Source organism: Bos taurus, chromosome 15, assembly GCF_002263795.3.
Source record: "Bos taurus isolate L1 Dominette 01449 registration number 42190680 breed Hereford chromosome 15, ARS-UCD2.0, whole genome shotgun sequence".
Lineage (NCBI taxonomy): Eukaryota > Metazoa > Chordata > Mammalia > Artiodactyla > Bovidae > Bos > Bos taurus.
This window is the reverse complement of record NC_037342.1, coordinates 65,709,945-65,722,510: the sequence shown is the minus strand read 5'-3', so window position 1 is coordinate 65,722,510 and position 12,566 is coordinate 65,709,945. Positions and strand designations below refer to the sequence as shown.

General features: G+C 40.9%; 1 protein-coding gene across 16 annotated transcripts in view; it reads right to left on the bottom strand.

The window, feature by feature from the left end:
- Window positions 1-12,566, bottom strand: part of CD44 (CD44 molecule) — an 87,913-nt gene that overhangs the window by 14,954 nt on the left and 60,393 nt on the right. For 4 of the 16 annotated variants that reach the window (XM_059874550.1, XM_059874551.1, XM_005216354.2 and 1 more), the window contains 6 exons: window positions 12,038-12,166; window positions 10,431-10,568; window positions 6,614-6,709; window positions 4,792-4,881; window positions 3,740-3,934; window positions 974-1,039 (listed from right to left, as the gene is read on the bottom strand). In XM_059874550.1, the coding sequence (XP_059730533.1) occupies window positions 974-1,039; window positions 3,740-3,934; window positions 4,792-4,881; window positions 6,614-6,709; window positions 10,431-10,568; window positions 12,038-12,166 (714 nt within the window). The remainder of the gene's footprint in view (window positions 1-973; window positions 1,040-3,739; window positions 3,935-4,791; window positions 4,882-6,613; window positions 6,710-10,430; window positions 10,569-12,037; window positions 12,167-12,566) is intronic. The other 12 variants (XM_005216358.3, XM_015474841.2, XM_005216360.3 and 9 more) reach the window with 6 other exon arrangements.

The window sequence follows — 12,566 nt, the reverse complement described above, 5'->3', positions numbered from 1 at the left end:
ATACTAGGATAACATAATTACTGATAGAATTAAATGAGAACATAAAAGATGAAATACGGGGAATCACCAATACCTGACCGTTGATCTACAGAAATGGCAGTTTCAGATGGTGCAGCCTAACATGTGTATAGTGTTCAGAACGATGCCACCAGCACACGGTAAATTCTCAGGAAAGGCTAGTTATTATGCCATGTGTGGTGGGCAGGGGAATTATGCTAAAGACTTTACAAGTATACATCATTTAGTCTTTAAAACAATGTGTGCATGGGTGTGCATGCTCAGTCACTTCTGACTCTTTGTGACCCCATGGACTGTATCCATGGGATTTTCTTGGCAAAAATACTGGAGTGGATTGCCATTTCCTCCTCCAGGGGATATTCTTGATCCAAGGATCAAACCTGAGTCTCCTGTGTCTCCTGCATTGCAGGCAGATTCTTTACCCACTGAGCCACTGGGAATGCCCCTTTAAAACAATGCCCTGTGACAATTATTATCATCCCAATTTATTTGGTTAGGAAATCAAATCTCAGATCCTTTTAACAAGGTCCCTCATTGGCATGTGAAGGAGCTGGAATCAAACCCAGGCCATTCTTTCTCCAAAATCTATGTTCTTAATCACCCTGGTAAAATGCAGTGTTAAACTGAGCACCTGCCTGAATTCTTCCTGATTTTTTCAGATGGAAGAATTTTCTCGAAAGCAGTCATCCTCAAAGTGGAGTCCGTGTCTGAGCAGAATCAGCATCACCAGAGAAATTACTAGAAATACAAATGCTCAGGCTTCATTCCACTCCTCCTGAAGCAGAAACATTTAAGGATGGGGCCTAGCAGTGTAGTTTGATAAGTTCTCCCTGTGACTGTGATGCATGCAAAGAATGTATAAAAACCACTTTTGGGGAGACACTGACTCATACATCATTAATAATTAGCAGGTTCCATGATGGTAACAGTAAATGACAAAGCAGCTCAAACTCACCAGCTGATTCAGATGCGTGAGTTGTATAGGATCTTCCACTGGGGTCGTGGGACGAGCCGTAGTCTCCTGTAAGTAGCAACAGAGGGAAGTTCAATTCCATACGCTCAGTTACGTTACATCTGGGCTTCCTCACCTGTGCATTTTCATACATCCCATCACAAAGTCTTTAAAGGTAACCAAAAATAATGACAAAGGAGTTTCGAATGGGTCCATGATATGAATTATTGTTCATTGCTTCCTTTACTGATGAGTGGGTTAGAGCGTCAATCAAAATTTTAAAAACTGGGACAGCACAGACCAGTAAGGATGACCATAGGAAGTGTGGCTTCAGTAGAAACCCCCAAATTGTAACTCTACCAAAAATACTATGATGTCTTGGCAAGTCTGAGGTTGGGATTTGATGTGTCTTTGACATAACGATTATATGCTTTGAATTATCATAGATGTGATCATTGGGAATGCATGTACTCTGTGGCTTAGGGCATGGGACGTTTAAAGAGATTTCTCTGAGGCGGGAAATCGAGAAATGTTTTGTTTGTTCAATAAAGTATCTTGGGGTTGAGTCAGTAAGGATTCAAAAAGAAAATTCAATTCAATTTAGAGAAAATAAAGTCTGAAAATAAGTGAAAAAGAAATGGGGAGATAACTAACATGTGTCTAAGGTGGCTACCTGGTTATTAGAATACATTTCAAATCATATTTTCCAAAAACAAATCTGTATTTTCAATACCAAGAGTTAATATAACCCCATCTTCTCAAACATCCATCACCAGAAGGCTTTACATTGAAACAAGTTCATGAATTGCTAAAATTTGGATCCACAGGTCAAATCTCGGGTTCAGAATATGGAAACTCTGGTTCCTCCCCCTCCTGCCCGCACATTCCCTAAAATTATAATGACATCTTGAAGCAAAATGAAACAGGTTCATAAAATGGCTATGGTCACCCATTACGAAAGATTCCTCTAAGGAATACACAGTAATCTGATCTTCACAATGTCCTTATTTACAGAAAGTGGAGATAGGCGATCTGTAATCTCTTACACAATTGTATGAAGGAGATAGATTGCGTTGTTCCTTGGCCGATGGTTAGAAAAACTGAAAACAGCATTTGCTGAAATGCTGACACCAAAGCACTCAATACCACCACCATCACCACCACCACCACCGTCACGATCTTTTTCACCACTACCATCACCACCAAGACCACAGCCACCACAATTAAGGATGTTTTCAAAAGAGGGAGAAAAAAATATATGGGAAGAAATTAGCCTTATCTGAGTGTTCTGGAAGAAAATCAAGGATGATAGATTGTTTAATCCATGGAGAACTATGGAAAATCTGTCTGCACCACTGCAGAATGCAGAAGGAATCAGGGTATGTAACTATCGATTTTGTAGAAAGCATTTTATTTACTAACAAATAGGCTATGTAATCCTTTGAGGCTACTGTAACTGTTAAAATTGCCATTTAAATTCACTCGACTGCATAAAGGGCCCTATTTTGCCAAGAGAAACCAGGCAGTGCTCTAAAATTCATTTCTCCAGAAGAATACTGGCACGGCTACTTGGAATTTTTAATAACTGAGGGCAGCACCATGCCGAATAAAGAACCAGCAGGTGTAAAGGGGCTTTGTCCTGCCAATACTGTTGAGGTCAGGATTTTTAAAAACTGTTTCCCTTGAAGCCCTGAGATGGGCAGCCCAAGCATGTGGGCTCTAAGATACAGGCCAGGCACATGGCATTCTGTCCCACAACAGTCATGGCATCACACCTGTCATCTGCCTTATATATTGAGTTCCCATGAGATTTATTGTTCATTTGAGGGGGTATGGGGTAGGAAAAGACATGTGCTACTACATATATATATGTATGTATATGTTTAAAATAACGGATCTTTAATATTCCTTAATGGTTGAACAGTAAGAACACTTAAATATCTGGCACCAGGAAAAGATAGTTCAATTTTAGTTTCTTAGCTAGGGTAAGTATTTTGCAGTTCCCTTTTCTTCAATATTAGTTTCTTAATGCAAACAGAGAAACAAAAGTAGAAGTGGGAAGGATGGCTAGATCCACGTGTAACTTAATTGAATAAGTCATCTTCGATCAACTCTTTGCTCTTACAAGAGAAAGGGTCAGTTCAGTTCAATTCAGTAGCTCAGTCATGTCCGACTCTTTGGGACCCCATGAACCGCAGCACGCCAGGCCTCTCTGTCTGAGAAAGGGTAGCTAGTCATAATGTAGATTAAATCATGAAATTTAAAGTGTACACCATAATTAGAAGAGGTATCCATCCATAAGCCCTTCACCAAAAATAAAATTCACCAATCTATCACCAATAAAAGAATAATTTCAGAGCAAAGATATTAGTATAGGGAAATTATTCACAAGTTGGATAAAACCTTACATAAGCAGCATATATTAGCTGAATCAAATGAAACTGATACTTGACTACTTTTACTTACAAAAATGTCGATTTCATATGGTTCAGTTAAATATATCAGAAGGTCAGGAATAAGACAAAGAAAGAAATTCTACCATAACAACCAAGTCACAAAAAATAAATGGAAATTACACAGGTAAATAAAAGCATTATTCATCTAAAGTAAATCTACTGCATTAGAATGATGACCTGTGATGAAAGCCATTCCCACGACACAAATCAATCTAATTACAGTCTACACAGAGAAGACGTTCTTTACTATATGAAAGTATATGTTGTTTCTTCCTATAGAGAAAGCAAACCAGATATCAAATGGCCAAATTACCTGGTAAAGTAAGATCAGCCTTAGAGGTGGAATCTCCAACAATAGTAACTTCAGTAACTCCAGGGGACCCAGTCTTAGTAGGGGTCACTGGGGTGAGGGTTGTGTATTCATTTGTGTCTGGAGAATGAGTGTAACCTTCCATTGAAGCAGTTGCATCTTCAGGAAGATTTCCACCTCTTCTGCCATCGTTCCTATCTGTGTGGAGGTGGAATCAACGGTAAACCCACATTGGTAAGATCACCACCCAAAACATGCTTGTCTTCAGCATGTGCAAATGCTGCAAAAACTTTTCACTTGTTATTTGTGAACATGGAGCAAAAGATGGTGCAGTTTGTCACCCTATTGAACAGAATCAATATTTTGCAGTCAATACCATCTGGACATCATTCCGTGGAAGAGAGTGGCGGTCCTAATATCTAGAAGAGACATTCATTGCAACATCTGCCTGGCTTATTCAAATACAGTTTATGCCTCTAGAACTGTTACCTTGAAACTCGGGTACTACATAATCTTGAGTTCTTACTCAATTGAACCCACCGCTGATGAAGAGGAAAAAACATGTTACTGAATTGAAAGGTAAAATGAGGCTGTGCAGTTGGGATAGCAAATGCAAAGTTTCAAAGATGTGAGGCTTTGATTATTCTTTCCTTTCCTTCAACTGCTTCTTGGTCACCTGCACCAGGGATTTGTGGTCCAGAGGATAAATGGCAAAATAATATTATTAATGCAAGGAAAATAGAGCTATAATTCAGATTTTTCCACCCAATCACACACCAGCAATCTGTTACTCTTAAACAAAGTCACTAACTCTAGGGTTTAAGAAACCCAAACTTGAAGATTAAGAAAATATAGTTTGCATTTAATAGACAATGGCTGCTAAGAGATCTACCAAGCAGAAAAGTCAGAGAACCATCACCAGCCACACCTTCTGATCAGGAGTAACAGCATGATAACAGCCAACTGATGTACCTCCACCAAAGACACTGCAAAAGCACACATGGTTGATTGACTTTTCGCAATAGCTGAAGCCACGTGGGCTTTACAGTTCTTACTGATAGATGTTGGAGCAGCAGTCGTTGAGTGGCCTTGGTCTTCTTCTAAGCCGCCATGCGATGGAGAGAAGCTGTGAGTATCACTCTGCTCTGTTTCAATGAGGGATGAGTCCAGTATTAATTGGGGGCCATGAGACAAATCCTCCATTATCTGCTGACAGGGAGGATCTGATACAGTCAGATGGGTAGGTACATAGGAATACCAAGGTGTTTGCATGCCATTCTCCTCTGACTGAAAGAAATGCACAACAGAATTCTGCTTTGCCCCTTAGCTGGTTTTGTTTTTCTGTATAATAAACAAGTGAAGTGCCAAGATGGAATCTAAGCCAAAACTTTGTCCACCCTAGATCATCCTGGCCCAATTATAGCACTGCTTCCTGTCACTCAGGGAAAACCCGAAAACACAGAGACAAAGCAAAAGGAACACTTGAACCCCGGTGCTCCTATCAGCCACCAAGAGCAATGTCACTGTGTGTAAGAAGTGTGACTACGGGGAAAGTAAACGCCAGCAGAGCAGGTAGTGTACCTGTAACCACAGAAGAGGAAGAAGTTCATCTAGAATAACCTGCTCAAGTAACTCAGATCAAATTTACACAAGGAAACACTTAGGTCACCACTGCACTCCATGATTAGCTTTTTGATCTCATTTGTGGATGAGGATTCTCATCAATGCACTGAAAGGCCAGGAAACGCTTGTCTGGGCAAATACAGGGCCCTCACTGATACATATCAATTTCTGATTGAACCGTTGCCCATATCTGAAATGGTTTTCATTGTTCTGAGTTAATTTATTTTGTGTTCTTCTAAGAAAAGGACTGACCTCTGAGTTACAGGTGTAAGCACACCATAAAGCATACCACTAAACCATGTCCACTACCCAGTAAATATTACAACCAGGAGAAAGACAGCCAACAAATCCCAAACCCCACAACACAACAAGTCAACAGGGGCATAAAGGAGGACTATACGACCCTTCATTGGCAGGGACCAGTTTTAGGCTTATTTGCATCTCCTTTGAAGCCTGGTTGCTGGGTTATTTACATTCTTGACAATGAACACATGCTTGTTGATTTTTCCCCTTTGCCTGAAAGGGCTCACATGAAAAGACTCTGCCCAGTATGTCTAGCAAGCAGTGAAATGAGGCCCTCGTAATTCTGGATTTCTTTAATACTCTGCAAAGAAATTATGAACGACTTTATGTTGATCTCTGGGATAGCCCTGCACCTATGGTGGATGTTAAGGCCACTAGACGTTTAGCATTGTTTCTGCCAGATGTTTTAGTGATAGGAAGAGATATGAGCAAATGTTCTTCTTTTATTCCCAGGGCCCTGCCACATTTTGACAATGTCAATTGTCAAAAAATTGTCTTGATCCTCCTCTACAGGCTAATGTGATTCCCCTACTCTCTGAGATTATCTAGCCCCAAACCATCTTTTTACAACCACTGAGAAATGCTACCCTTCTTCTGCCTTGTTCGAAAGATGGGACTCACAAGGAACTGGTCAGTTAAAACAGAGAGATACCACTACCCTAGCTGTGGTCTTGAATTTCACTAACTCAGAGCAGGAAAATCAAGTGGAATGGAGTCCCACATCCTTTTCCTTTTTAACATAAAGAGGAAACCACCACAAATGAAGGTATAATCAGATTTAAAGAACCACCCAGAAAACAAAGACAAGGAGGACAGATTTGATATTCTGAGTTGAGCTGAACCACACAGCACTGAATGAGCTATACCACCACCAAGCCCTGCATCAGGGCCAAGGAGAGCAAGAGCTGAAGCAAGAATACAGGTCAAGAGGCTGAGTGTCTTTATCCTTACGAGTTGTCATTGAGAGAGGTCCTGTCCTGTCCAAGTCTCCCACGGAACTCATGTTTGGATCTGCAGAAGGTTGAAGCGTTGTACTAGGGCTGGTGTCTGTATGTGAAGGAATTAAACCAGTGTTATTGCTTGATTTCCTAACTGCTATTTGAAGGTCATTTCTGGTCTAGAGATAAATAATGCTTACATTCAAACCTGCATGAGAGGAAAGAAAGCACATACTAATTCACGTCTCCAGAACTGAAATAAATGATCATTTCTCCAAAAGGGCCTCCCAAGAAGTAACTGGCTTTCATTTAAAGGCTGAGTGGTATGAAAGCTACAATCCTTGTTGTTTTTTGCTGAGTCTGGAAGAATGCTAAATGAGTACATGATGGGCCTCCTAAGCCTTGCAGAGAGACAGACATATAACCCATGTGTGACTTGTCCTGTTCTATACAAATGATCTATGCATGCAGCATGCTCAGTTGCTTCAGTCTTGTGAGACCCCATGGACTGCAGCCTACCAGGCTCCTCAGTCCATGAATTCTCCAGGCAAGAATACTGGAGTGGGTTGCCATGCCCTCCTCCAAGGGATCTTCCCGACTCAGGGATCGAACCCGCCTCTCTTGTGTCTACTGAATTGGCAGGTGCATTGTGTACTGCTGAGACACGGGGTAAGCCAGTGACCTGACATGTGGATAAAAGACAAAGTGCACTGGTTCAGGCACAATTTTGTCACACTCTCTTGACTTGGCAAAAAAAAAAAAAAATGTTGTTACAGTCCTCTTCCCTCATTTTCTCCTCTTTTGCTTCAGGAACTCAAAGTATAAATCAAATCAGCATCCCATACCATCTAGATGGAAGCCATGGGGATTTCTAGGGCAAAGAATAAGCATTGGATATCAATGAATCCTTCTTCCCATACACATACGTAGGAGATGTCTTTGGAATGTAACATGTATAATGTTGAACTACATAGAAATTTCACTGAACTATTTATAGAAGCTGTTTCTAATAACTATCACAAATCAGTTCTGCTGAAACAACAAGTCCCGAGTGAAACAGAGGCCACACAAGCCATAAACACCACCGCTATTGCCAGTTCTTGGATTCAAAGCCCACCCACTCTGCTGTCTCTGGGGAGGTTTAATCTGTTCCAAATGACTCCAGAGGGGAACACTGGAATATTAGGGACACACATCTACACTGTAGCCTTTCCACTGCACATCAGGGTCTTCACAGAACAAAATGTGGCTGACTCTATTATTTTAAAATAATAGTAGTAGTAGTAATTGCTAAAAAAGAGGAAAGTCTGGCTAATCCAAGTCGAAACCCCAAATGGATATTCTCCCAGAAAATGTCCAGCCTGCTGATGGTTCTAGACACTCTTGTTCATCTTTCCTTTTATAAGGAGAATCCTTTAAGAGGCGTGACACCATTCTATGGTTGAAGCCAATTATAATGTTCTTGACATCATCAATTTGATGAAAACCCTTTCTGTTCATCAACATGAAGACAATATTGGCCGTGAAGCTCTTTTACTGGCTTGGTTTTCCACAATGGGTATCATCAGAGCCTCCAGCCACCATGTGCATAAAATGTGTGTTGGGTCTACACGCGGCATTTCAGCCGCACAACATAATGGCCCCAACCCCACCATTCACACTCATCTTTCTTTGTGACATACGGATCCACTCACTCTGTCAAATTCATTTCCTTGGCTTTCTTTCCTTTAACCTCTCCTTATATGTATTTTTTTCCCTAAAAAAAAAAAAAAAAAAATTCCCCTACTTCCTTTCTCTAACTAACCAGATTTTTTCCCCATTTTTCAAAAACCAGATCCAATCTACCTTTCTCTGAGGTTCTCCAAGGGATCCTCAGAATTTCTTTTGTGTTTATTGCTAGCAATGTTCATTTGACATCTATTACTTACTATCTCATACTATTAGATCTATTTTGAAGCTGTTTTCCTAGCTAACTTTTAAGTCCCTTCAGAGCATGCATGTGACTGCTAAGTCGCTTCAGTCATGTCTGATTCTTTGCGACCGTATGGACTGTAGCCTACCAGACTCTTCTGTCCATGGGATTCTCAAGGCAAGAATACAAAGTGGGTTGCCATTTCCTCCTCCAGAGGATCTTTCTGACCCAGGGATCAAACTCACGTCTCTTATGTCTCTCACATTGGCAGGTGGGTTCTTTGCCATCAGCACCACCTGGGGAGCTCTACCTTAAGAACATGGACCATGAATTATCTGCACACTGCATGTCTCCATAATGCACTGAACATAAAGTACAATTACATTAGCAGATATTTAATATAGTCATACTTTAAGGGATATATGATCATTAATATTTGGGTACAACATAGTTACAATGTTCTGGAGAAATGAGACCACGGAAACTACTGGATTCATTTTGGAGATAACTTTGCTTAACTCAATACTGAGAGACATTATGTTGCATTCTGAGAACTCGCTTCAATAAGTCCTGTGCAGTGCATACCGTTGGGAGTTTGGATCCAAAAAATATATTTGAAACTATGACTGAAAATTCATTATCACCATATTTGTTCTCTTGGTTGATCTCCCTTTGTGGTATGTTACATGTCTGTGATCAAGACATCTTGTTAAATTTTAAAAAATTTAAAAAATTGCATAATTCTATCCATGGATTTAGAACAGAACATGGATTCTTCTTCTTGGCAAACACTGGGAAAAGAGGGGCACCACTTGCTACCAATTCTTACAGATTCTCTCAGGAAAGTTGTCACCTGATTCTGATAAAGGAAACATGTCTTTTAAATTTAAAATTGTGTCAAATACAATAATAATCTTCCACTGTTGTCGAGCTCCAGCTAGTCTTTTTCTCACTCTCTCTTGTTTAATTCTGTTTTTGAATTGCGTATAGGTAAACTGCTGTTTACTCACTAAGTTGTGTCCGACTCACCACGACCCCCATGGACTGTAGCCCACCAGGTTCCTCTGCCCAAGGGATTTTCCAGGCAAGAATACTGGAGTGAGTTGCCATTTCCTTCTCCAATAGGTAAGTAAGAATGGTAATTAAGAAAACAATGATTCCATCCTGTATAAAAGCTGTCCATGCTTTAAATCCACAAACATTTATGGAGGGCTTCCCTGGTGGCTCAGAGGTTAAAGCATATGCCCACAATGCGGGAGACCCGGGTTCGATCCCTGGGTCGGGAAGATCCCTGGAGAAGGAAATAGCAACCCACTCCAGTATTCTTGCTTGGGGAATCCTGTGGATGGAGGAGCCTGGTGGGCTACAGTCCACGGGGTCATAAAGAGTCGGACATGACTGAGCGACTGAAGGAGGAGAAGGGTGGTGCAAATCCTAAGTCACTGAGTAGTGTATTTTATTTCTAAATTTCCAGGAGTAATTCACACAATTTTCTGGAGTCTTTTAGTTACTTGTTTGGAATTTTTGACCTCTAACATTTCTCTACCAAAGACAAGTTTTATCGTGGGTCTATAATGGAAATAGTCATTGGATCTATCACTTCATTCTTTTTAAAACCCTGTACTTGGAAGTACCTGGAAAAGAAATCTTGAGACTACTCCTCTTCAGAGAAAATGACTTCCATTCCCATCATTTTAGGACTAATCCTTCTTTACTCTCCTGCCAAATTCTCCGCTCTTGCCCAGGACTTCAGATTCAGATGTATATTCATATCAGTCTTACTAAGAAAACTAATTTTGGAAGAAACAAAGTTCTTCTGGAAAGCAGACTGGTCTAAAGCCAAAGGGATACTTCTAGGAAAACAGCCATTTGGTGGCTTTCTAAAACATAATATATAAAAGAGCTCAGAGATTATTACCCATCCTTCCTTTTGTTTGATGACCTCGCCCCATTGGATGCGAGACTGGGTCGAAGACATAAGTCCAGGAACTGTCCTCTTGGCTCTGCGTTGTTACTCTTTGATGAGGATGGCTGACGTGCGTCGAGGCTGTTGTGACTATGCAGTTTAAGCAATTATCAAAGTGTTAGTTGACATCTAGCCAGGGATACACTGATTTTTTTTTTTTAAGACTATATTCTCTACTCAAGACAACGAAACCGTCTTCTGGGTCTAGAGGGCTGGGAAGTTGCATAAATGCAGAAAGTTTTAGCAGGTACAGTTTCATTCATGCTCATTTTCCCTGGCAATCAGCATGTGAACTAGAGGATGCAAAAGCACTAATAACTTCTCTAGTGGGTAGATGAGAAGTTATAGTAAAGATGGAGGAGAAATAGTTCTTCACCCACACCACATTGCCACCATCCCTGGAAGGAGGAAGTGCAGGAGTCCAAACACACAAGATCATTCCTAGACAACCACATCCCGGTGAAACGCACGTGAGGCCAGTAGAGATGCAGGGAAGGAGTCAGGTAACAGCTTCCCCACCCCCCAGACAGACAGGAGAGTCAATGCCATTCATCTCAAAAGCATGAATGGACTCCATTAGAAGCAGTACCACCCAACAGTGAGATTATGGCACCAGTGACATAAGAATGCAGCACGTGCTTTGGCTTCATTCTGAGCCAATGAAGACGCAGAGGTAGAAAAGATGACAATAGTGACCCTTGGCAACAACCACATCATATAGCCAGTCACTGAATTCATCCTCTGACAGCTATGAATCCAGAAGCTGCCACACACCGGAAGAAAATCATGTGTTATATCCTATTTTGCAAATGGAAACACAGGAATATTTCCCACTGCTATCAAGTAAGGATATGGAATTCACATTCTTTTACAAGACAGGATGCATTTCAAGGCTTCCATCACACATGCATAGGAGCTGGCAGAGTGAAGTTATCAGGCAACGCTTAGAAATGACAAGAGATGACAAGACTTGACTCCAGTCTCCCCAATTCCACAGTTCAAGTATAGAGGCGGGTTTTTTTTTTTTTTAATTTAAGAAGAAACTATTGTATATTCGAGGAGAAATCTCCAAATAAACATGACAAAAGGCTAAATGACACCAGACAGGTGTTTGTCTCAAAATGTCTGGCTCCATTTCTTCAACTACTGAGGGTTTTCTGACCAAAAGCCTTCTAACAAGCCCAGTATTTTATAGAACTGTGTTGTAAAGCCTGGACCCACATCATGGAGAAGATTCCTTTACAAAAGAAAAGGTAGTATTTTATATGATCAGAGTCTCTTCTACAGTCTCCCCAGGGGATGCCGACATTAGATCCGAAAGTGACACGCGCAAGGACATATTCTCTGTGTCTCCTTTCTGTGTCTGTATCCATTTCTGTGATTTATTATGAGCAAGTAAGGGCTGGCTCTGTGACCATGTGACTGCATGGTCATTGATTAAGAGACTGTAACGTCTTGTGACAATTATTTCCAATTTTTCTTGTTCACTGTCCTTAATGCCTGGCATTTAACACCCGAGGAAATTTTCACCCAAGTCTGCCTGTGAGCCCATGCATTACCAGTTGTCCCTGCTGTTGAATGAGAGTCTTCTTTTGGTGTGTGGGGAAATTCCCCAGGCCTTCCACTCTCAAACCACTGCTCTTTCTGGGTAGCTGTTTCTTCTGCTGTACTAGTAGTGGGTGCCTGGGCTGTGAGAAGAATGTCCATGGTGAGCTGTTACTGTTCAATTACTTTCCTTACCAAAACATAGCTTTCTACCTTAAACACATATACAGGTGGGACAGGAGGCAGAAAGGGACAGCAAGAAAGAGAGAGACCACTGGTAACTCTGAAGGGGATATTAGAAATCAGATGGCCTTTAGTCTTTAGACTTTAGTCTAAATCCTTTAGTCCTTTCAGGTGAGAAAACTGGGGCCCAGAGAAGTTGTGATTTGCTCAAAATCACATCGCCAGATCGGCACAAAGTTATAACTAGATCACAGTCTATGAATTCCTAGTACTATTCTCATTTTACTAGAGTTTATGGCCTCACATATCCTGCCTGAAAGAACTGTTTATTCAAAAAATTAACCTCTTGTCTTCAGTGAT